Below are 24,841 nucleotides of genomic sequence, written 5' to 3' on the forward strand. Positions count from 1 at the left end.
TTTCTGTGCCAATGCAGTCAAGGCTACGGAGCCGGACCACGCCTTTTCACTGCGCACCTGGAAGTAGTTCAACAAAAATAATTGGCTGGCGGTAACCTCAGCAATTCAAGAATATTTAGTTCTTATGTTTTAGACTCGCAGTGATAATGCTACTAAATTGCTAGCCAGAGTATATGAAACAGTGAGCATTTTTTTACATTTTCGGATATTTTTGGTTGCGGCTGTCGCCGCTGGCTTCGCAATGGTCCCCTCCCGAAAAAAACAATACAAAACACGGCGTTCTTGTCGACTGCTTTCGGCAGCTCGCCACTTCATTCTCCGCATAGGGTTTGGAAAGCTTCGCTGTCTAAACAAACGAAGCGAGTGGTTTGCTAAGTGCACGCCCAAGTGAGACTGATGCAACCGGGACTCTCCGCTGTTTTCGCAATCCGTTCGGTCAGCCAGTTTCCCGGCGTAAGCGAGCGTGTGCGTAAGCATGTGTGCATGCTGCTCTTTCGGTATACCGCGACCGCGCTAGGTACGTACGCCGCACATGCCGGTCCTGCTGCCCAGTAGAAGAGTTTACAGATCGGTGCATTCAGTCAGAACTGCAGCGCTTACAAAATTCACTTCTTTTCTGAACGATACAGAGTCCACAGTCGGTCTGAGTTCTCCACTTCACGGACGCTCGGGCCGTGTCCAGTCAAAACGTTGGCCTATGTTTACAAACAAATGAAGCGTGTGGAAAGAGACGCATATATTCCTGCATGCTTGGTGTTCGTGGTTCAGCGCACTCAACTATGGAGCTTATGCGAAGAAATGAACTGTATCAAATGCGTATCGGTCACGCCGAAACTGAAACCGAAACTAGTTTATTGGGAACTACTTCGCGCAGTAACACAGAGCAGTTAGCTTCCCCCTCCGCCTCCCTCCGTAGCTTTCGCTCCATTGCCACAGAAAGTTGTCCCCGAGTATAGTTACACGGCGGAAGTAGCCGCAGGTACGTTTAACTGTGGTTACGAAACTTTAACCGCGGTTAGCCCAAACTGCGGTTTTGGCTGTTACACGCGAAATTCAAAGTGCGGTGACCACGGTCACTTGGTTGTGAGCGTCACAAAAAAAATTATGGCACTTTTAAACTGACGATAAAAAACGAAAATGAAGCAGTGTAGACAAAAACAAATATCGTTAAAGCAGTCGCTTCAGACCCCAACGCACCGCACTAGCGCGCGGCGAGGAGAGGGGCTTCCCCAACAGCTCGTAACCGGCTTGGTTTGCTCAGGTCTGCTCGGTATTGGGAACTTTACTCTTAGCATCGCGGTGGATATTTGACCGCCGATATCTCTACAACTGCGAAAAACAATCCATAACACAATTTTTCACCGCACTAACGTCCACTTTCTCGCATGGGAAGTTCTTTTCCGCGATCAGATTGATTTTCACGAGCGGCGATAAGCTGTTGCTGCCGTGATCTGGGCCGGTTTGAGCCGCTTGCAGTGCTTGCAGTGCCGTGTGGGCAGGCGCTCCAGCTTGTTTGCAGGCACGGCCGACATGCGCGCCGATCGTTTCAGAGTGCTGAATAGCTTCATAATTGCCTGTTTTATCTGATTTTTTTGGCGTACGACGCGCGGAATTTACAAATTTAGCACGGCTTTTGTCGTAATTGGTCGGGTGGATCAGGTAGCGAGCCGCTGCTGACGGGAAGTCGCGCTAATTGCGAGAGCGACGCAAAGAACGCAAGCGCCTCTTGGGGGCAGCTTTGGGTCGCCGGCTATTTGAGAACGTTCGTCTCCTCCGCGCGCCAGGTGATTTTTTTTTTGCCTCCGCTGATGCGCCGCCGCTTCCGTCCGAACGGTCTTGCGCGATTTTGAGCACTGCCGCTTTGGGAACTGCGGTTAGCGTGACCAAACTGAGGTGGACAAGCTCAGTTTGCCTTAACCATAGTTAGCGGGGTAACCACACATACGTCCGTCGTGTAGCGCAGCAAACTGCGGTTTTGTCTAACCACGGTTTGCTTAACCGTGGTGAAGTGTACCCGTGTAACTAGGCTATAACTGCAGACCTAACGCCGGGAATCGGCTCTCGGGTGGCACGTCTTAAAGTATTGTCATACCGTGCACGCCTTTGATTGTGCTTCGCGCCGCCACAATTCCTTTTCTTTGTAGACACGTGGAGCGCCTAACAAAGCCTGGTCGCCTAGCCAATGACGCATCCCAGACGCCGAGTCGCCAGGCTCAGACGCGTGACGAACTGAAATTTCGCCCAGTAACTTTGAGCCGTGCAACTGTCATAGACTGAACGTCTGGTGCCCTCTTCCTATCTTTAACCCCTTAACTGACCTCCAGCTCCCGTCCGGTTCGGGGATTCTCGTGGCGGTAATCGCGGTCGTTCAAATATCAACGGTCCCCTTCCGCCGGCTTCCCAAACGACCGCAAGGAAATTCCCCGAAAGCTTACATAGCATTCAGCTATTACGGAGTGACCGACGCGTTTGTATGCGTCGTTTCCCGGCCCGCTCGTCGGGTGTACACAAAAGCACGACGAATAACAAAGAAGCCTCCGCGGTTTCTCCTTACGCCCCTCGCGCCTAACTCCGCTCGGCCGTCGGGGAAACCAACACAATACAGGTAAACAAGCTAATCCCACCGGAAGATATCTGGTTGCCGGGCGGTTTTAATTATTAAGTGAGGGGCCCGAACTTAACACCGTATTTTCAAACATTAAAAAATAATCAGATAATGGGATAGTAGGAGATAATGGGATAAACATAACAAATACATCAGAATTTTCTTTAGAAATACCGCACGGTTTAAAACGACCGCTTTTATATCAGCTAGAGAATCAGCACGTCGCAAAAATCGGTTGTCCGTAGCTTTAAGGGGACCACAATAATGGCCAAAGTTTCTGAGTAATTATACACACGTCATAAATGCCCTAGTTTGGATCAACTTAGCTCATTTTAGTGAAGGCTAGAAAGATGCCCCGATTCCTTTTGAACATACATGAGCGATTTCTCACTCTGCCAATATAATAACCAAACACTCAATAATGTATATATTTAGGGGCAGAAGCACCCAATAGTTGCTTAATGTACAGCGCCAAAATTAGAACTTCGGACAAGCTAAAACGTTATTGCATGTCTGACAATAAGAAAGACGTGCCCAAAAAAATCACTGACCTCGCTCAGTAAACCGCAATGTTGCGGTGCCAGTGCTTCCGATCTTTATGATATTTTGCGCACCATTCAGGAGATTGTGTGTCAATGACAGAGTGAAAGCTACAAAGGCAAAAATATAAGCAAGAAAATACGTTTCGGCACAAATAAATTCATTTACAGCACGCTGAATACATGTGCATTTAGAGTGTCAGGAAGGAATAATTGTCTTCAGTGTTGCCTAAAGTTACGGACCTTGGCGAAGATTTAACATTCTGAGAATACTAAAACTTCTCAATGCAAAACTCAAGCTCACCCACGACACACGTTGCGCAAACACCATGAAATTTATTGCTTTGCATGAAATCTTGCGTTCCCGGATTCGGTCATTGTGTGAGCTTCGGGACGTCCGCTGAGTTTCGGTGTAAGCTGCGTTCGTGCACTTTACAAATGAAAGGAATGTAGAATTCAGGAAAAAAACTTTCCCCTGAGACTTTCATCAAGTACAACGCCGTGCGGCAAGCTTTTCTTTTCTTGTAATGATTGAATAGGTAATGGTTTTGGGTACGTCGCTTTCCTTATTTATGACGTCCACGACGTTGCGAATTGGAGCGTCGACTGGCTTCATTTTTGCTCATTTTCTTATATGTGACCTAATTGCAGGAGCGATGGGAATGTGTCACAGAGTGTACACAAAGATCAGGCAGTAAATTTTATTGGAGGTTTGCTTGATTGAGAGGGAAAATATAAATGTTAGTAGAATCACTATATGCAGGAATGTCTAGGAGACCGCAATGAAATGCAAAGCCTAACTTCTTCCTCGGTGCAGGGCTCTTGTTATTCAAATCCGTATACTCCGGTAACAGTAGCGGCTGAATCTACTGGGGACAATACTTTGAAGGCATGCATGTCGATAGTGTTTCTCGGACTTCAGTTCATTTCAACGTTTTATGTTGGAAAGGGTTTGAAAAAAAATAATGGACGTGGTCCGAATTCAGGTTATTTTCTCGAATATTTGGGTTAGTTTACTGTAGGTACTATCATCAAGTATACATTTTTTTCCTCGCATTTTCAAACAGATAAATCCGAGATTTTTTTTCAATTTCAATGCATTTCACCATAGAGGATACGGCCGGCCGCAGCATTAAAACTGAAAATTTAGACTTTTTAGAGGTCATGCATTTTAGATTGTTTTACCAAGCACCCCGTACAACAAATGTTTGCTCTGACACACAACTTTTAAATTTTCATGATGCAATTTTTCGCAGACAAAGTTTCATGATGGTTCTTTACACATTTCGTAGCCATACTCAACTAAAAGCCGCTTTTAACTAATTTTGTAAATTCGTTTAGTGAAATGTTTTGTGGCAGTACGGCCTCGTGGTTATAAGATCCCGCGAAAGTGGAACTTTGAGCTGGAATAATGAGTAGTTGCGAAGGAAAGTTTGACATCCATCTCAATGCACCCTAGCGGCTACAAAGGAAAGCTACAAACCTAGAAAATTAAAAACTTCGCAGAAACATACTCCACTTTGGGAATTTCTCTAAATCTGATGGATTAACACCTGCCCACCCCTTTCAGTTGTTGATCAATTCGCCTTCGCGCTACAAACGACTAGCCTCCTGGTTAGCTCAGTTGGTAAAGCGACTGCTCCGGTTAAGCAGTGGTCACGGGTTAAAATCTCTGGCCATGCTAAATTTTTCTTCAACTGCGAAGTTTCTCAGGGAGCTGTATAGCTTTCTTTTGTAGTCATACGGCTGCATTGAGGTGGATGTCAAACTTTCCCTCGCAGAAACGTACTCCACCTTTGGGTTTACCCTAATTCTGGTCTTTAATGAGTTGTTCCGGAAGGTAAATTTTCAAATTCAGTATTTATGGAATACTAGACACACTGCATGAAAGAATACAGATTATGCGGCAACCCTAATGTTTGAAGAGCTCTAGAGCGTGATAGGCATCGTACTTTTTCGCCGTTTCCAGTCGTAGTATCTTTATGCTTGAAAATCACTGTCCTATACATGCACTGCTCTCGGTCCTTCTTGGGGAATGATGGTCGAAAATCCACGCTGATATAGCACTCGACTTTCGACTTTTGGTTTTCTGTTCCTTTCGTCAAGTAGATTTCTTATAGACACAGTGAAACCGCAATAATGTGACTTTGAAGGGACCGCGAGAAAGCGTCGTATGACCGGGGTGTCGTACGATCGGGGTGCGTGTAAATGCCGGCCTAGTAGACGGTCTCACGCGAAAGGTGGTCTAAGAACTTATTTGAACTACTGTAGTTAGCGCGGTCTCTCCTGGTTTGCGAACCTTTAGCTGAAATCCCTAGTTGAAAAAAAAGCGATACCTATGTAGTGCCCCCTCCTCTCCATGGCGTCCGGCCAGTCCGCCAGCCAAGCGCCGCGCTGCGCGAAACCCGTGCCGTTCGGCGCTATTTATATCCCTCCAGCCCTGCGCTTTCCGCGTGCGAGATTAGATTGACGTGGTCGAGCAAATTGAGAAAGTGAAAGTGCGAGTGTGAAACTGCCAATGCTAAGCGAAACGATTGTACAAGGCGGAAATGAAAAAAACCCGCATTGCCGTACATGGTACAGACACCCTTTTCAACGTCCCGTGCTACGCCATTGGGTCAAAGTGTTCAATACATTGCTGTTTCCGTTTACCAGGAAACCCAGCAATGCAAAATAAATAATATTCAAACTTCGTGACCAAAACGTGTTGCAACTGAAATTATAGCGCGGTCTTGCTACAGTGACATGCTGCGGCGGCCGGGGGATGACCCAAAATGGCGGTGCTAACGTGTACGTGTCTCCCACCTTTCGGCTGGCGAGCGTGAATTGAGGCACTCTAGAAAGAAAGGGGCGAGTGACAACGCGGCTTTGAACAACACTGATAAGTGGAGAGAGCGAAAGACACTTATAAGTGCTATTGGGAGAGAAAGTAAGGAAGTCTTGAAAGGAAAAACTTCGATCGCCGTGCGGGCAAAGCGCCTCTTTTGTCATCGCCGTGGGGTTGCGCCGTATGTGTTCTCGCGTTCGTCGGCAGCTCGACAGGAGCTTCGAATTCACGGTCCGCCTGCCACCTGAACTTCGGCTTCTCGCGTTTGGCGCGTTAGCGTACTGCTACGCGTGGGGCCATCATCATCCTACCATCATCCTCCATAGGGAGAGCAGTAAAATACCTATAAGGAAGGGTGTCAGACAAGGAGACACAATCTCTCCAACGCTATTCACAGCATGTTTACAAGAAGTATTCAGAACGTTGGATTGGGAACAGGTGGGAGTAAGGGTTAATGGAGAATACCTCAGTAACCTCAGATTTGCTGATGACGTTGGCTTGCTAAGTAACTCGGGGCACGAATTGCAAAGCATGCTTTCCGCACTGGGCGAACAGAGTAGAACCGTGGGCCTGAAAATTAATATGCAGAAAACTAAAGTAGTGATCAATAACCTCGGGACAGCACAGCGGTTTGAGATAGGTGGCGAGGCAGTGGAAGTGGTAAGCGAATATATCTACTTAGGCCAAGTTGTGACCCCAGATCCCAACCATGAGGCAGAGATAATTAGAAGGATCAGAATGGGGTGGAGGGCATATGGAAGACATTCTCAGATAATGAATAGCAGCCTACCATTGTCGCTGAAGAATAAAGTGTATGACACCTGCATCTTACCGGTACTCACCTACGGGGCAGAAACTTGGAGGCTCACTAAGAGGGTTCAACTTAAATTGAGAACGACTCAGCGGGCAATGGAGCCGAAAATGATAGGTGTAACATTAAGGGACAAGAAAAGAGCGGAGTGGGTCAGGGAGCACACTGGTGTTAAAGACATATTAGTAGAAATTAAGAAGAAGAAATGGACGTGGGCAGGGCATGTAATGCGAAGGCAAGATAACCGCTGGTCATTAAGGGTAACAGAGCGGATCCTTAGAGATGGCAAGCGTTGCAGGGGGCGGCAGAAAGTTAGATGGGCAGATGAGATCAAGAAGTTTGCGGGGATAAATTGGTCACAGTTGGCACAGGACCTAGGCAATTGGAGAATAATGGGAGAGGCCTTTGCCCTGCAGTGGGCGTACATTGGCTGGTGATCATGATGATGATGATGATGACGCGTGGGGCCGTCGCAGGTTAACTTCGCTCACGACTACCCGCCTGCTTGCTTGCGTCGGTTCAGCAAGTGGTCTGGCCCGCCTGCGGACCACTGCACATCAAGCCATCTCAGATTGGAGTTAAGAATAAAGGTGAAGCAGTGAAGCGGTGTAAAATATGCGAAAAGCACCGGTTTACCCGTGCCAGGGTTGGTCGTATGAAGCGGACTGCGTGCACAGGAGCGTCATATCATCGTGGTTTTTAATGCATTGTTCCCATGAGGACTTTACCGTGACCGCGGTTATCTGTAGCAGGAAGCGGGTCGTCTAAGTCCGGGGGACGTACCAGCAAGGTTCCGCTGTAGTATGTCCCACAGCACGCACACACGCACAAGTTTACCAGGAAGTGCACATTAGTGTGCACAATGCAGGTCTCCGTTTCTACTTGCGGCCTTGCATGCGGAACGAAAAAAAAATCCTCGGAGCATTATATTCTACTTTTATTCGTTGAAAGCCATATTTTTATGGCTTACTCTGACGAATCTTGTCAAAGACATGTCTGAGTTAAATCCTGATTGCGTCTCTTGTTTTGCCATCGTTTATTCATGTTTCGACACGGGTTAATTCAACAGGCAGACTTTTGACTCCACGTGGCAGCTTCCCAGTTCCAGAGCCCTTCATGGCTGGGTTGCACATGTTCTACTTTCGCGCCGTCCCGTTCGTCTGTCACGCTATATCACGTCAGCGACACACGCAGTAGTCTAATCAGTGTTTCTACGCTCGCAACCTGCTGATAGAGCACCGTGGTAACGCATCCTGCCACTGCTGTCAACATCGTGGTTCCTGTTTCTATTCCCTTGCAAATTCAAATTTGCGTTTTTCCTCCATACAGCGGCGCCCGTTTCATGCACCGGACAAAAACAACCACAACCACGCCAGTTTACCAAACAGTGGGACACTTAACCCTATCATTGCTCTTATCTAACGATCAGTCACACTAACTTACGGCTGTGCTCACATCAGAGCCTCTGAAACGAAAGAAAGCAAGTAAAGGGGGGGGAAGGGGGGAGTTCTGCCTGCTGTAGAGCACTCGGGCAAAACATTCTGCTTTCCATTGGGGTGTCTTTGATAGCGAGGCTGTTTTTGGTTGAGGATATCATAGGAGGAAATGTGGTAACGCGGACACAGCGATGGGGAGAAGGCATATCCTAGCGAGCAGGTAGAGAATAAAACAATGCTTTACCCCACACGTTCATAAAAGGAAAGCTCTTCCCAACTGCTAAATCTGGTGACAAGGTTTATAGTTGTCAACATCGTTGAACAAAAAGAAAACTTCAGGCAAAATTGGAGGCAAGACGTCAATACCCAAGTGATATTTGCTAAGTTCTTGAAATTATAAAGTGCTCGGGACGCCACTTCGTTGCAGTGTTTCAACTTCAAATAAATAAAAGGTTCCACTAGATGGAGCGAGCTGTATAACACAGCAAAAATGAATTATTGCAAATAGGAACCGATCTGCTGGTTGTGAGATGATATATAAAGTTTAGCCTCGTGATTACGCTATTCCAGACAGGCTCGTTGGTAACGCTAGCGTTCCCGATGGTAAGTCAGTGACGCTGAGCTAATTTGTGCACAATAAGTTTTGAGCTGCTGATCTCAAGTACTGATATAGGCTCTCGATCCCGTTGGGAGTTGTCTGATGGAGACGAAAAATGAAAACAACCACTCGTTCACACTTTGGAGCATGTCAAAAAGTTCATGTGGCCAAAATTAATTAGCGGTTGTCCGTGACAACGCACCTCTCACCCCCCCCCCCTAACATGTTTGCCACGTAAAATATGAGGATATATTTGCGTCATCGCCAGTGCTCCACCTGCGGTTTCGCTGTGTGCGTCCGATATTTCACCGCCCGCTGTCCCCGTCTCCTTCATGTGCGGGCGTAGAGAATTGGCCAACGTTCCTGGTTGGAGGACATCAAAGCGGAAGACACTGAATTCTTAGCCAAGATATATCACGGCTGCACTCCCCCTTGAGTAAGACACAGTTTTAAGTGAAACAGGTTCTTCTGGAAACGTGATGCTCGGCGGAGCTGTTGCACGCATGCGATACAAGGCCAACTTATACAGATTTTCTACTTTTCTAGCGCAAAAAGAGACTGCAACTAAGCAAAAAAGCGACAAGACGTCAGCTAATTTTCTCAAACCGGTTATGTTAAATTCGTCCTGCTACACGTTGCCCGCATAGCGCATTGCACCGTAACTAATGAACGCTCTCTCACGCCGTTTTCTTGCAAATTCGTGTACACAATTAACATTTTGTTGTTTGTCAGGATTTTTATATTTAACGATTTCAAATCACCACGTCGACATTTCGCTCCTTTTGAAGGCGTGTGCTTTAGGAGGGTCTGTTGAGGCGGTTGCAAGACTCAGGCTAGGCGTAACACATCGTCATGCTTGTGTGGTGATAAAGTTACTGCAAGACACAAACATCTTACTGATTACAAAAAGGTTTCACAGAGCCAAACACGTCCCGCCAGTGTCAAAATTTCGTGGTTTACGTATGTGTACGCCTAAGATGATTCCAGCTATTTAACGAGTGGTCACCAGGCCTTGTGGAATAGGGTTGCTAGAGAGACGTCTTTCGCTTTCCGACACGGGCCGTTCGATCAGGCGACCTTGCAGAAACTTGCCCGTAGCTTTTCTACCAAAGGTTACGCCGGACCCGCGTCGTCACGAAGCATGTTCGGGTAGGATGTACCATACTGACATCGTGAAGAAAGCTTTTTTAATGTTGAGACGTAGCCAGGAACAGCTACTCCAGGCTAGTGAACACGACTGTTAAAATTGAAGCGTGGCACTACGACGGGGGGATTGAAAACGTAGCGGCTCGATAGCACGCTCACGTGCAGCCCCTCGTTTCGCAGTCGCTCCAATATAACATGTCTGTAGCTATATTCTTATTAAAAGCCGCGTGGAAGACTCGAAAATGTTTGCGGCAACCAAATGACGCCAATCTAAGAAACAGAAATCGGGTGTTATTCTTAGCTATTCATAGAGGACTTCGTATTCCGCGAATAATGTGCGCAATCCTGAGGCACAAAAGTGGGCCTTAAAAGATTGCAATAATTCTTTATAGGCAGACACAAATCCAACCAGCGGAGACCCGAACACGCGTGAGTGCGTGCCCCGAGGCGACCCCCGGCGTCGTGCAGTCTTGCGCATGGGCTTACATAACATAAGGAGTTCCCGCTTTCGTCGTCGTCATACGTGTAGCGTCCCTCGCACCACGCTCCGCCGCGCCGAAGACGATGAACAGGAATCTGTCAAGCCACCCCTTTACTATGCACACGTGGAGGTGGCCACCGGACCAGCTGACGAAGAAGTGGAAGTGTACCGAGGCGAAGACGCGCTGTAACAGGATTTACCCTACGTGGCTTAGCCATTGGAAGACGACGATGAAACATATGAGGACGCCTTCTAATGAATAAAACACTGTATATACTTAATGGACTTTGTTTTAGAGTGCCGTCCAAAACGGCTTTGAACTGCAGGGTTCCGGCTGCTCCCTCTCTCTTCTCAGTGTGGGAAGAAGCTAGGTCGGCTTCCACCTCCGCTGTTTATTCAGCCTTTCAGTACTCGTACAAGCTGCGCCAATTTTTTCACGCACTCGTTGCTGTCGTTTACACTGCTCACCCTAGTACATAATGAAAGGCCAGCATTTCCTTGTGATGACTTCCAAAAACATGAATGCACCTACGAGCCCTTGGAGTGAGAAAGCAGAGAGCCAGACGTAAGCAATTATGTGGATGTTCTGGTTATATTGGTCGTAAATTGCACACACTCAAGACTGATTTTAAGCTTGCAGAGGCCATGCCGACAAAATAAAAGTTTTTTTCATTCGAAGAATATGGAAGTGGTTAGTGACCCCAGCGCCCGCTCGGCTGCCAACGATGCTTTATTCAGTGGGCTATCAAACAATTTCAGCAAAAATTTGATATGTACTGTGGTACCGGGGTTCTTGCACCCGGCCGCGGTTCCCCAGAAGGACACTGAGCCCCCTCGATCACACCTTTACTTGGAGTCCCGCTACGCCAAGGTACACCGCTCAGCCGATCCGGCTGCACACACGTCGCCCAGCCGAGTCCGCCATATCCTATCCTATCTCATCTCGCACCACTTCTTCATACTCCGCCGGAACATGTCCATCGCGCGGGATTGTCCACCGCCGCTATTGCCGGATTACCACACTCTCCCCCCCTCCGAAGAAAAGGCCGACGCACTGTCCTCGAGCCAACCGACAGTTAAAGAGTAACTCGAAGCATCCGCATCGGAGCCCCAAGATGACGCCATAGTCCACGAAAGAGATGTCGACAGCAATCTTGGAACTCGGGACATCCTCCGGGACAGCAGCCACAGGATCAAATCAGCCCAGGAACAGCCATGGACGCCGCTGGATCGCTGGCGCCACGGGAGGAATCCCATGAACCGATGACGGTCTGTTCAACAGTACCAGAGGTAGCAGATAGGGCCTCCCGGCGAGAGGTACGCAGCGCCGGAGTGGAACCGAGAGCACCACCCAAACGTCCGGTTCAAGACCCACAGCACACACGCCAAGGTAGCACAGTGGAGAATAGAGAGCAGGCACGGCCCGGAGCAAGAGCCGTGGAGCCAAGAAGGTAGCCCCAAGGCCAGGGAGTCAGGAACTCAGGATGCCACCGGGTCATGCACCACGCACATGTGGATATGGCAGTGGGGAAAGTCCTCCACACGGGTCGGCGGTGAATGCGGGCGCAGCAGGAGCGAATGCCAAAATAAATTCTGGACGCGAAAGACGCAAAAATTAACGCCCGGAAAGAAACACAATTCTAGCAGGGGGAAAAATAAAAAATTAAAGAAGCGCATCACGTGGTACTGATCAATCATCAAATTCAGGACCAAGAATAGGTAATCCGAAACAAAAAAAATGCCTAAAAAGGATACTCTAGATACATCCCATAGAAAGTTAACATGACGGGTGCGCAGACGCCATTGAGAAACAAGAGGCGTTGCGGCCAAAAGCAGATCAGTCCACGTGGTACTGTTTAAGGTCTGTTATATTAACCGGGCCTGCAAGTTCACCTGTACTGCTGTGGCGTAAAAGATACGTTATGGAAGACAGCTTCTCGGTTACGGTAAAAGGGCCCTCCCATTTAGGGGCTAGCGACGCGGCAAACTTGCGTGAGGCATCGCTCAGTGGATGAGTGCGCCGGAGAACCATGTCGCCAACCGCAAACTGAACATCTCGACGACACCGGTTGTACTGCTCCGCCTGCTGGAGACGAGCAACGTCAAGCTGCTCCCGGGCAGCCTGTATCGCGTCGCGCAGGCGCTGGCGGACGGCCACAGCATGGGGCGACAGACCAGAACCCGCCTCCGTTTCTGGAAGTGTCCTGTCAAGAGGAAATGGCATTTCCCGACCGTAGTTCAAATAAGCCGGCGTAAGCCCGGTTGAGCGATTCACCGTGGTGCGAGTGGCAAATGCAATCTCAGGCAGCTTAGCATCCCAATCTTTGTGTTGCTTCGTATGAGCAATTAGCATCGTCTTGAGATTGCGATTCACACGCTCAGTTATGTTTGCCTGAGGGTGAGAGGTGGTCGTACGATTGTGTTTCACGCCTACAGCTCGGCAGTTGTCCTCAAACAATTTGCTCGTAAAATACGTAGCATTATCCGTTATGAGCTGTGCGGGGAACCCAAAGCGCGAAAACACTTCCATTAGGCACCTCCATACATTCGGTGTATTGACGGTACGTAGCGGGAACAGCTCTACCCACTTCGTGAAATGGTCCGTCACCACAAACAAATAACAATTCCCACGCGGGCTGCGGGGGTAAGGGCCCATGATATCGCAAGCAACGATTTGCCAGGGGCTCTTACTCTCAACAGACTGCATCAATCCGGGCGGGCAACCGACGCGGGGTTTCGCTGTCTGACACACGGGACAGCTCCTGGCGTACCGCAGCACATCCTGCCTCATTCCCGGCCACGTGACAGTCCGACATAACTTCTCATAAGTTTTGCTGCCAGAGCTGTGTCCAGCCAGAGCTGAATCATGAAAGTAACGGATGAAAGCCCTCCGAAGCTTACGCGGTACAACAGCGCGGAATGGGGAATTAGCTTCGTCATCGTCCTGCGGGATATACCGTAGCAGGAGACCGTCTTCCGCCAACACATATGTATCAAACTCACCGCTGTTGCTGGTGGGAGCTGCGCCCTGTGCCCCGACGTGCTCAATGATCTTACGGCAGAGTCCGTCGGCACGTTGCGCCGCGAGAAGATCTGCCCTGCTCACCAGCGTACCCCAGCGTGCGTCAGCATCCACTGCAGCCACCAGCGCCGGCGCTTCCGCGTCCGAAGATGGCGGCAGGGGCGCGCGCGATAGCGCGTAAGCGACTTGGTTCTGCGAACCCTTCCTGTGCTGGATAGTAAAATCGTAGCGCTGAAGCGCAAGCACCCAGCGCGCAAGACGACCAGCAGGGTTCTGCAAACGCTGCAACCACGTTAATGCCATGTGGTCTGTCTGAATGGTGAAAGAGGCACCGTCAAGATACATGTCAAATTTCTTTAGTGCAAACACAATTGCTAGACACTCACGTTCTGTGACCGTGTAATTGCGCTCAGCCGGAGTGAGCGTATGGCTAGCAAATGCGACCGGACGGAGAACGCCCTCAAACTCCTGCATCAGCACTGCGCCCAGTCCATAGTCGCCAGCATCGGTCTGCAAGACAAATTGTTTGTTAAGGTCCGGTATCCTTAACGCCGCTGTTGCCGCGATTGCGCGAGACAGTGCTTCAAAAGCTTGCTGTTCAGCCTCTTCCCATTGCCATTTCACGCCTTTGCGTAGTAGCTGGTTCAGCGGACGTGATAGCTCCGCACAATGAGGGATGAAGCTGCGGTAAAAGGCTATCATGCCCAAGAAGCGCTGCAAGCTCTTAACGTCACGCGGGCACGGATACTCTGTAATTGCTTTCAGTTTGGCATCGTTAGGACGAAGCTCTCCCTTGTCCACGACAAAGCCGAGCAAGTCAACTTTGCTTGTCGTGAGTTGGACCTTTTTAGGATTGATGGTGAGGCCGGCGCGTTTCATGCGGTCAAGCACATCTCTGAGATGCACGAGCTGCTCCTCAAAGGTGCGTGAAAAGACGACGACGTCATCCATATAGGCCATCGCGTACTTATAACGTACATCGTCAAGGACGATGTCCATTAATCTTTGAAACGAGCTCGGGGAGTTCTTCAGCCCAAACGGCATGCGCACAAACTCGAAAAGACCCCTGTAGCATGTGAAAGCTGTTTTGGGAATACCATCAGGGTGCATTTCAATTTGCAAAAAGCCGCGTGAGCAATCCAGAGTGGTAAACACGCGGGCACCACCAAGCGAGGAAATGATGGATTCTACGGCAGGAAAAGGATATGCGTCTCTTACAGTTACGTCGTTGAGACGACGGTAGTCCACGCAGAGACGCACACTGCCGTCCTTTTTTGGCGCCAACACGACTGGAGATGCATGGGCACTCTGCGACGGCCGCACAACCCCCGTGTTCAGCATCTCGTCAAGGGCGACACCAGTTTCGCCTTCTTCTGGATGCTGAGCGGCCGTGGATTGCAGCTCCAAGGAGGAGCGTCTCCCGTGTCAATGCGGTGTTGAAGGACTGTTGTCCGCCCAAGGGCCTCCGTGAACATTTCAGCAAAGGGCTCCAGCACATAGGCGAGCTGCTCCCTCTCATAGTCACTGCAAGGACACTCCTCAAGCAACTGCCTGATTCGCTCAGGCAACACGGATTTCGTTGCGACTGCGGCTGACCTTGGCACGGTACAGATATGCGTTGACGCCAGAAAAGGTATCAATTCTGCGTCATTGCCCAATCTGTAACCACCTCCCGCCAAGTCAAGCAGTAGGCCCTCGTGAATAATGAAATCCCGGCCCAAAATCATGGGTACTGCCAAGCCAGGGCAGTACGTAAGGCGCTGCCGACACCTTCTGCTTGCGTAAGAAATGTGCAAGCGCACAGCACCACGCGCTTCAACCACAGCACCATTGGCCACTTGCAACCGGGTGCTGCATTGGCGCAACTTAACACCACGTGCTCGGCAAAGTTCAAAGACAGTATCACCAATGAGCGACAAACTGCCGCCGGTATCAACCAATGCAGAAACATCCGTTCCAAGAACGTGAACAGAAAGATGTGGTGCTATGGGCTCTGTGCGTGCTTCAACACGGCAAGCAGTGGGTAATAGGAACCAGTCCTCGCCACCAGCCAATTCTGGGCCACTCAGTGATGGGTTAGTCACCATCATTGCCTCGGGCTGCATTCCTTCATCTCGATGGCTATTTGTATTTCGGCGACCAGCCATCACACGCGGACACTCACGACGGATGTGTCCTGGCTGTCCACATTGGTAACAGCCGCCAGCTTGATTTCCATTGGGCGTGTAGCCCCGCGACCCTCCCGTCTCGACGACCGGACGAGAAGGACCTCTGGAGTTCAGAGGATTTCGTTGCCGACCCCCAAGGGAGAGACTCGGGTCGGGGAGCGGTGAGCCTGCCAGTAAAGAGGGCCTGTTTTCCCAACGCAGGAACCCTGGCTCTAACCGCTGCGGGGAGTTCCCGCCGTGGGCTGCACCATCTAGTGGTCTTCCGCGCTCCAACTGCCTGTCGCCAAGGGCAGAAGGACCTCGTGCGCGGGGGGAATTCAAGCCCGCCGCTGCCGTACGCGGCTGTGGACTTCGCTGTGGCGAAGTCTCATAGGTGTCTCTCCATGCGCAAGCTGGCTCAAGTGCCTCCCCTACTGGCGGAGGGGGTATATAACTCAGCTCTGATATCAGAGCGTCCTCGATTGCTCGAGCTGATCGCGCCACCTCCTCCAAACTGGAGTAATCATGACCGTGCAGGAAAGGTCGGAAGCGCGGATGGCAACGCCGCAAGACGTGCTTTACCATTTCCGCGTCAGACGCACCCGGGATAGCTCGCTTGAAGAGCTCCTGGATAGCTCGAATGTATTCGAGCAAGCCTTCGCGCGGGTGCTGCGTACGTGCTTCCAGCTCACGGCGGATGCGGTAGTCGTAGTCGGGAGGCAAGAACTCCTCGCGGAAGCGTGCCTCGAAGTCAGCCCAGGACGCGAACGGGGTCTGGAGGCGCCACCAACGACCAGCCGATGCCTCCAGGGCAACCGGCAGGACACGGGTCAACACGAACTCGTCCGAAGCACCCGACGCCGTCTTGTAAACACTGAGCTCGCTCAGGAAGTCCGCCACAGTCTTGGGGTCATCGTAGCCCGTGAACCGTGGCACCGCAATGCTTGGCTGGAACGATGGCCCATGCTCGGACCCACCGCCTTCTAGCCCGAGACCCGCCAGCCGGTTCGTGAGGTTCTCGCAGAGGTCCATGATCGGGCGGAGCACGCCGACGAGCCCAGTGGCGTCCGCATCCCCTGCGGGCTCACGCGGAGCAACCAAGGGGCGCCGACGGGTAGAAGCTCCACGGCCAGGCATGTCCCTGGGAAGAAATGCTCTCGCGCGCCGCGAAGCGAACACGGGAAGAAAAAATGGTTATAAACAACAGAAGCCACTACAAAGGCGCCTCAAATCGCGAGGAGGGCTACCGAAAAATCCCGAGAGCCACTCAAAAACGCCAACGTAATTCGCCCCGCAAAATGCCCACCACGGAACACCAAAACAAGGAAGAAGACCACAATGCCCTTCCCAGGAACCACGGCCGGCCCCACGTTCAGGGCGCCAAATGTGGTACCGGGGTTCTTGCACCCGGCCGCGGTTCCCCAGAAGGACACTGAGCCCCCTCGATCACACCTTCACTTGGAGTCCCGCTACGCCAAGGTACACCGCTCAGCCGATCCGGCTGCACACACGTCGCCCAGCCGAGTCCGCCATGTCCTATCCTATCTCATCTCGCGCCACATCTTCATACTCCGCCGGAACATGTCCATCGCGCGGGATTGTCCACCGCCGCTATTGCCGGATTACCACAGTACCGATACATCGTGCGTTTCGTGACGTCAGCGATGACGTATCCTGAGCAGGGGTACAAGTGAGCTATATTGAGCTGTTTAGTTTGCAGCGAATTGCGAAATGCCTTTTTTACCGCTAGTCTTCTTAGATGGCGCCACCATACGGCGCAGGACCGCTGTCGGCGTTTGCTTTGTTTCTGACCGTTTTTACACATCGCTTCTTTTTGTTACGGTAGGTAGCAATCGTTTCGTGAAACGCTGGGTATGCTGGACAAACAGGGTCATGTGAGACGATGTCGCTTACGCCAATTGGCCAGTGCCGTGGGAGACAACCCCAAAGCGCCTGCCTGCTGTGCAGCAATAACAGGCATTGTATGCGGAATACTAACAGCAGTATGTGCCGGTGCTTCTGATTACTTGTATATTCGCAACTTCAGTTGTTTGCATAACGGTTGTTACTGCTATAAATGAATATGCAGTACATTTAAGCACCAAAATCTCGTTCTGCTAGCTTATAATCTCTGCCTAAATTGCGTTAGCTTTTGTCGGCCTCAGCCAATCACAGAGCTGTCCATAATACGTCATGGCTTCTAGTTGGTTTAATGCCCATTCTCTTTTTTCTACTTTTATAGACTATTTCAGTGCAGTTTGCGTTAAAAGTGCCAAACTTGCATTTTGTCTGCATGGCCGCTTTAAGACGTTGCCTTGCCACCATATCTTGAATGAGCCTTCGACAGCTGAGCGTCAAGCTTATTCCACTCAAAAATTTTCCGCGCCATTTATTTGTACCGTAGGCAACTACATTGTATGTTTCACTTTAAGAAAAAGGGAGGGAGTAAAATACCTCTAAATTTCTTTTTTTTCGTGGCGCCTCCACTGAAGTGCCGGCGAAATCTACATGTCAGAATGAATTCTTCTGCCATATACTCCACCTGATTAGGGACCACGCAACTTTTGTACAAACATCCGCACTCACAACTTTCAACCAACCATAAAGTATGATCGAATGTATTGCTGCCTGCTAGTTTTTTGTATTATTGAAAGACCTCTGTGTGGTGAGCTGTGGTGAGATCAAACCTTCCTGGCTGGTATTCTTGCAAAAGTTTCTTAATAATATTATTTTTTACTTAATGTGTTACTGCGTCTAATACAATTATCAGAAACCGGAAAGCAGTGCAAGATGGCAGAAAGAAAAAAGCAGCAAGAAGGAGGGGGTGTGAACGGATATGGTTGCTGAGGCAATGAAGAAGTTGTGCTGAGGAAGGAAGCAAGCGAGCACTGCCATGCAGGCAGAGCATTCCACCCCTCTAGTGTGCGGTGCCGGAACTATTTTGAATATAGGCGTTACGGCCAATATGTCTCAAATATTAACATTGTGGCGGCTTCTCGCCAGAGATAAGTGTCGCATAAAAGTGTGTGCGAAGACGTTTACCTTTTGCTTAAAGAAACAGACAGCCAATTATCGTGGAGCATACCTTCGGTAACCCAAATGAAAGGGCATCACTTAAAACACCTCAACTTAGAATCTGTTTTGCTGATAGCACCCTACAACTTTTGAAATCCGAATTTCTAGGTCTACCAGCCATACGTGGCCTGTTTAAAGGAATGCTGGCCCCCATAACAGTGAGCCGTGCGGTAACATACGTTTAACTGCATATGAGATTACAAGAGATATCTAAAAACTTGTCCGTGTTTAAAAAAAATATTGTGTAACCTTTCCTATTCCTTCATGCTGTTTTTCGCTTTCACATGGAAGGAGTTTTTAGTTCACGTAAGCTAGTGCCACGTTTAGACACTACATGGTGCCACCTTTCAAACTTAAAAAAGTTCACCGCCAAATCAAAATGACTTCCGTTGGTTTATTTGGAAATTTCTTGCGGCAAAACAACTATATAAACGCTGGCTTTCATACGAGCTAGAAGACATGCACTCCATAAAGTCGGTTGTCTGTCCTTTCAAATAATCATTATTACAAACTGAGCAAGCAACTTTACTATTATTGGGATATCTTAAATAGCAAGCGGGCTCTTAGACTCACAAACTTCAACTAGGTTAAAACGACGGTTAGTGTTCTGCCGACACCATATCTCCTAAATAAAGGCATAAGGGCTTCAAACAATGTTGACATACGTGATTTTGCCTAGAATCTCGTGCATAAGCTTTGATGGCGTTCGAACCAAGTGTTACTGAAACCATCTTTAGATTCAACCATTCATTCGTAGAGGAAGGTCTAGGCTTTTGCAAACTTTTTAACGTAGCGCTCTTCTTTTAAAGATTGTGTAGAATTTCTTAACAATAGCATTAGCATTGAAATGATGAAAAATCGTGGAAAATTTGGTAAACAGAAAAGAATCAAGAAAAGGCTCACGCAGATAAAACATCGCCCTTTTTTTGCGGTGATGCATGCATCTAAATGCGCTGTTTTATTAAGGTTTTATACTTTCAAAACAAAATACTGGTCATCAAGACAAATAAAAAGCTATCCCGGACCATTACTGCTGATGCTATTTGAAAACCACAATGCGTTCAAACGCCACTGGGCAGCTAGTTTGCGGAAATATATCGTTTCTTCGCGTAATAAAAGATACAGGCCTTTGTTTGTAATGCAGCAGAGGCGTTTTCAATGCAAAGAGGCTGTTTGAAATCTTGTACTGTGTCTTCCATTGAATAGAGGTGTATTAGAAAGTATAAGGCTGTACGCGTGTCTCGCGGTTAAATTTGCGATGGAACATTTCGAGGGCAATTTATAAAAGCTGTTTCTTTAACGATTTTGTCCAATCCAAAATGCCACGGATGTGTTCATTACGTTTAGCTAATGAACACCGCATCTTACGGCCTGCACGCCGATTCACTGCGTTTTTTTGCGCATGCGGTATATCGCTCTTCTTTTCAAAGCTTACTTAAAGCTTTTCCGTTTCTCTGAAACAGACAGAAGTCTTTTGTAACGCATGGTTGATTGTTAAAATTCTTTCGCCTTGCTTGAATGTTGTGTGCCTGAATGAATGCAGCAAGAACTATCTTGAATTCCGTGTCCTTCTCTTAAACCAACGAAACTATTTGTCATTCAGAAGTTAGGTGTAATGCATTCGGGAATTTCGCACGTAAGCGAAACTCTGCTCACAGGCTGGTTTCTTACCATGGCTAATTTAGATGGTACTTCTAAAGCGACGCGGCTAATATTCCGCCGGAACAAAGACCTATTTGTTTAGTCTCATAATTTGTTTCCTTACATTTATTTCTAGAAACAAAAGCGCCACGGAAATTTGAGAATTCTCTCACAAAAGAAGTCTACTAGCTCTAATACACGTTGTCACGATTCGATGAACTTGCACATCTGATTCATTTATGTTATTGAGGAATCTGTTTCGATGTTTTATTCCGTCAGAGCAATGTGTTTACTCTTAAGATAAGTCCAAATTTTGGGCGTGGTGCCTTAATTAGAGAAATGAACTAGGTAATCTAAGGTAGGTAAATTTCTTCTTGCGGTAATAAAAATGCTTAGGTGCGACATGCCGCTGTTCCTCCAACACTGCTGCACCTGTGCAGCTCGTTCTGGATATTTACATGATGCCTAATCGGCCTCCTTGCACGTCTTGCTTGAACCTGGGCCCCCTTCGAGGGTGGAAGTACCACCTCCAGGTCTACGGGATTCATGGGCGCTACCTTACCCTATCCCTCACTATCCACCACGGTACACCACCCGGGGTTGGAAAGATGGTTAAGGGCACTCAACGTTGTCACTTAACTACCACAGAGTACACCCACGATGCCTCTCGTTTAAACTGCTAACCGTTTCCTTCGTCAGCTTGTCTTTGACCCCTGGTCTATCGCTCGCACTGCACCGCCACACCCACTTGCCAAGAGGAGTTGGAGAGGCCGTCCAGTCTCATCCGGCCTCACGTGACAACAACGCAAGAAAGCTATCTCTCTCAGTTATCTACCGATCTATCAAAGGGATAACAGGTATCTATCTCAGATATCTATCACAGGGACAACACCCAATTCTTCTAATGAGGATCGTGAAGAAACGTGCCCACCTAACTACTGTTTTCTATCACGGGCAAAAACAAGGCCCTTGTGAAGACAACGGCGAAATTTTTAAACTTGCGTTTCGTATGTGCGCAGCCTTCGATCAACATGCGAATCAACCAACGATCAAAGGCTTCGATCAACGGCTTCTGAACCCGAAACACACTGTGATCATGAGGCCGAGCATCCAACTCGCGAGGGACAGTGTCGAGATGCTCAGATATTTACAAACAACCACCTATATGTACTGAAATGTTTTTGGTAGATATTGGTTAACGATGTTCATCAGTCGCGCCTGTTTATTCTGCAATAAACAGCGAATTTCGTCGCGGTTGTTTGACAACATAACGTAAAATGAGCATACGCTGAGGCGCCTGAGTGGCAGCTTCTGCTGTTATTGTAACAAAGTGGGGCATGCCCACGAAATAACCCATACTCATGCTGTTTTAATGACCAAGCCTCATAAGAAAGCATGCTCACCGTTCTCGCACCATATTCCTTGATGAATCAGCTAAACAGTGTGTAATTTCACTGCATTTAGGGGCGTCCCCGTTGCATGTTCTTGAGGATCTAAGCATAACCACAATCAGCTATGAGAACAAAAGTAAATTTTAAGCCCTACCAAATTGAATCGAATGAAGACTGTGCGAACTTGGGCTTTCACCTGTCAAATGCGTCATAAACAGCGTTTTCGCTTTCGCAGCACCCATTGCTTCCACCCGTCTTCCCGCATAAAGAACTCTCACTTTTCCCGTTCCAATAAATGAGTGCTCGACGGCAAATTTACTACGAATCCTGCGGCTTAACGCTATCTATCTCTGATATATCTAGCTAACGGTATTTATCTAACGCTCTCTATCTCGGATATTACATATCAGATGTAATCCACACTCTTTGCGAAACGTAATCATTGACAATGTCGACAACGCTTCAGGAAGCAAAGTCAACAGTCAACGGGCGCAAACACGAAATTATTTACACCGCCATATCCAATAAAAAAAACATGGTTTTCAGTATAACGTCCGCCTGCAAGTGGGAAAGCGAGAGAAGGGGCAATCAATGATACCGCAATAATAAAGCAAGAGACCTAATCCTGACTTTGAGCATTTACAACACTTTACGAGGTGAACAGTTTGCACGTGGCCTTGCTGGGTGGATTTTCAAAATACTCAGAAAGTCACCTCAGTATTGAAACTGCTCCTTGTGCTAGTTGCCATCTTTGAAAGAGAACTTCTATCTCCGCTGTCTTTTTCCGACGTAACGATCGGCCTGTTTGCTAACTTACTAGGGAAGTAAAAAAATGAAGGTGGGTTTGCGTTCCTTAGTGCGGCTTTGCAATAAACGGTGCTCTAGCGTACCTACATCACTAAAGTCAGAAACAAAAAACACACCCGTCGGCGTGCCTATGGTAGCAAACTAACTCGTGCCTTCTATGTATAAAAATGGGCAGATCCCCCGCAAGCGAGGACCAATCAAGTCATAAAAATTGGCCGCGTGTCTGTTTCCATTATGGCAAATGTCATTACTTTATTTATTTATTTATTTATTTATTTATTTATTTATTTATTTATTTATTTATTTATTTATTTATTTATTTATTTATTTATTTATTTATTTATTTATTTATTTATTTATTTTGTGGGGATGTCCACCAGCAGAACTACGCCTTGTTTGGGAGGTGCGCTAGAAGTACAGGGTGACACACTGAAGAAACAATGAAGTACGGATACCGGTAGAGAAGTGCAGTGAATCAGGCAGTACAGTTTAACGCCACACACGCAAACACACACACACACACACACACGCACACGCACACTCCCACTCCCACTCACGCTCACGCTCGCACACACACACTCACAGTCAGACTCACACGCACAAGCACACTCACACAAACACGCACACACACGCACACGCACGCACACACGCAATCACACACACACGCGTGCGCACGCACACGTAGACTCATTCACACGCACACGCACACAGGCACACGCACACTCATACTCGCTCACGCACACACACACATGCAGACGCACACTCACACTCACACTGACACACACATAAACACACAGGCGCACAAATTACACAAGTAAGATATGAATATTGCAGTCGGGTACATTAGCATGCATGAAGACAGGTTTCATGAAAAAGTACATGCATCTGAACGCACTCATGTTACAAACATTCGAATAGTAGTATCATACTGGGCAAAACAGATGCTCCCAAATAGATCAGAAACACGCCGAAATGTATGGACAACACATACGCGCGCATGAACACACGCACACACATATAAACAAAAACGGGAACACGGTGTTCCTATATACCACACTGTGGGGGCGGGGTTTCGTGAAGAGCTTCAGATACCTGCAGTTTTAAGGGCACGTTTGAAAGACCTAATATTTTCTAAAAGGACGTCTTAGGATACACAAAAATTATGATTCTACACGCATTGCACACGGCGTACAGGGGAAATCATCTCTGTGATCGATACATCAAAGCACAAGTCGGGACAGAATGCTTGCATTGGCGCCCTTAGCCGAACAGTTTCTTAGTCGAACAGCTGAACTAGTTTCGGGCTGTCGAATTTGGAGGAGATACACTTGAACAAAAAAAAACTAAATTGCGCTTTCTGCATCCACATTGTAAATCTTCCAGGTTACGCCTTTTGGGGACGTTGTTGCAAGCGTATTTTACATACGGGGTGTAGCGCCGAGAGAAGATGCGAGCGAACCTTTTTTGGACCCTCTCAAGCGCAAAGATTAGGACGCCCTCATACAGTTTCATACTGCAGATTCAAACTCCACCTTGAGGATAGCAACGTCTTTATACAGGGCTAGAAAACACGCTCTACTTGAGAAATTTTTTGTTGCACGAGAGATCGCGTCCAAAATCCGAAGAGATGTGCGTGCTAAACGGTTAACATGCTGTGTGATCCGAAGTTTGGAATCCACCAAAACAGCCAAATCACGTGCTGCGTTTGTTCTTTTTATCATCTGAGAGTCAAGGTGGTAGAATGAAGTTCAATGAGAGTTCTTTCGAGTGTGCCTAATAGGAAGGCTCTTCAGAGGATGCAGGTCTAGTCCGCAGCCACCGCAGCCCCTCAGTACGCAGCCGCCGCAGGGCCCCTGGACTAAGGGCTTCTCCCGCTTTCAAGCGCGAACTTCTCTCACTTGAATAAATGTTTCACCCCCCACCCACTGTTACACCCTACCCTCTCCCCTCTCCACCATCTCTTACACTGTTGTTCTCTTATTGCCCGCTCACCTTTAATCCAAAAAATAAAGTTCGCGAAATACGATTTAATTTTCCTGTGTTCGCAATCGACGAGACATCATTGTTTTATTTTGACGTTCAGGATTCGTGTTAGCATTGATGTTTATTTCTCTTGTCCATAACACCGCTTTTACTTCGTCTCACTTAAACAGAGTACGATTTTCCTTTTATATTTGAAAAGCATCGCAACTATCCGTAACGTATTTATGTTTTTATTCAAGTATACCTGACGCATGCTGATTAATCCACAATTTTAGTATGAATGAGCCATGCCACCTATACCATGTGCTTAGAAAAGTTCTACGTATTTGTTC

The 24,841-nt window shown here is 48.2% G+C and overlaps 1 protein-coding gene across 1 annotated transcript; it reads right to left on the reverse strand.

Moving 5' to 3' along the window:
• Positions 1-12,359: 12,359 nt before the first annotated feature.
• LOC144140004 (uncharacterized) lies at positions 12,360-21,112 on the reverse strand. Its single transcript, XM_077672219.1, has 3 exons — positions 21,077-21,112; positions 13,447-13,696; positions 12,360-12,647 (listed from the first exon to the last, which is right to left on the reverse strand). Exons 1-3 carry the CDS (start codon positions 21,110-21,112, stop codon positions 12,448-12,450), a joined length of 486 nt encoding a protein of 161 aa, XP_077528345.1. The 3' UTR covers positions 12,360-12,447.
• Positions 21,113-24,841: the final 3,729 nt, after the last annotated feature.

Source organism: Haemaphysalis longicornis, unplaced genomic scaffold, assembly GCF_048455015.1.
Source record: "Haemaphysalis longicornis isolate Haplotype H1 unplaced genomic scaffold, Haemaphysalis longicornis Haplotype H1 scaffold_5, whole genome shotgun sequence".
Classification (NCBI taxonomy): Eukaryota; Metazoa; Arthropoda; class Arachnida; order Ixodida; family Ixodidae; genus Haemaphysalis; species Haemaphysalis longicornis.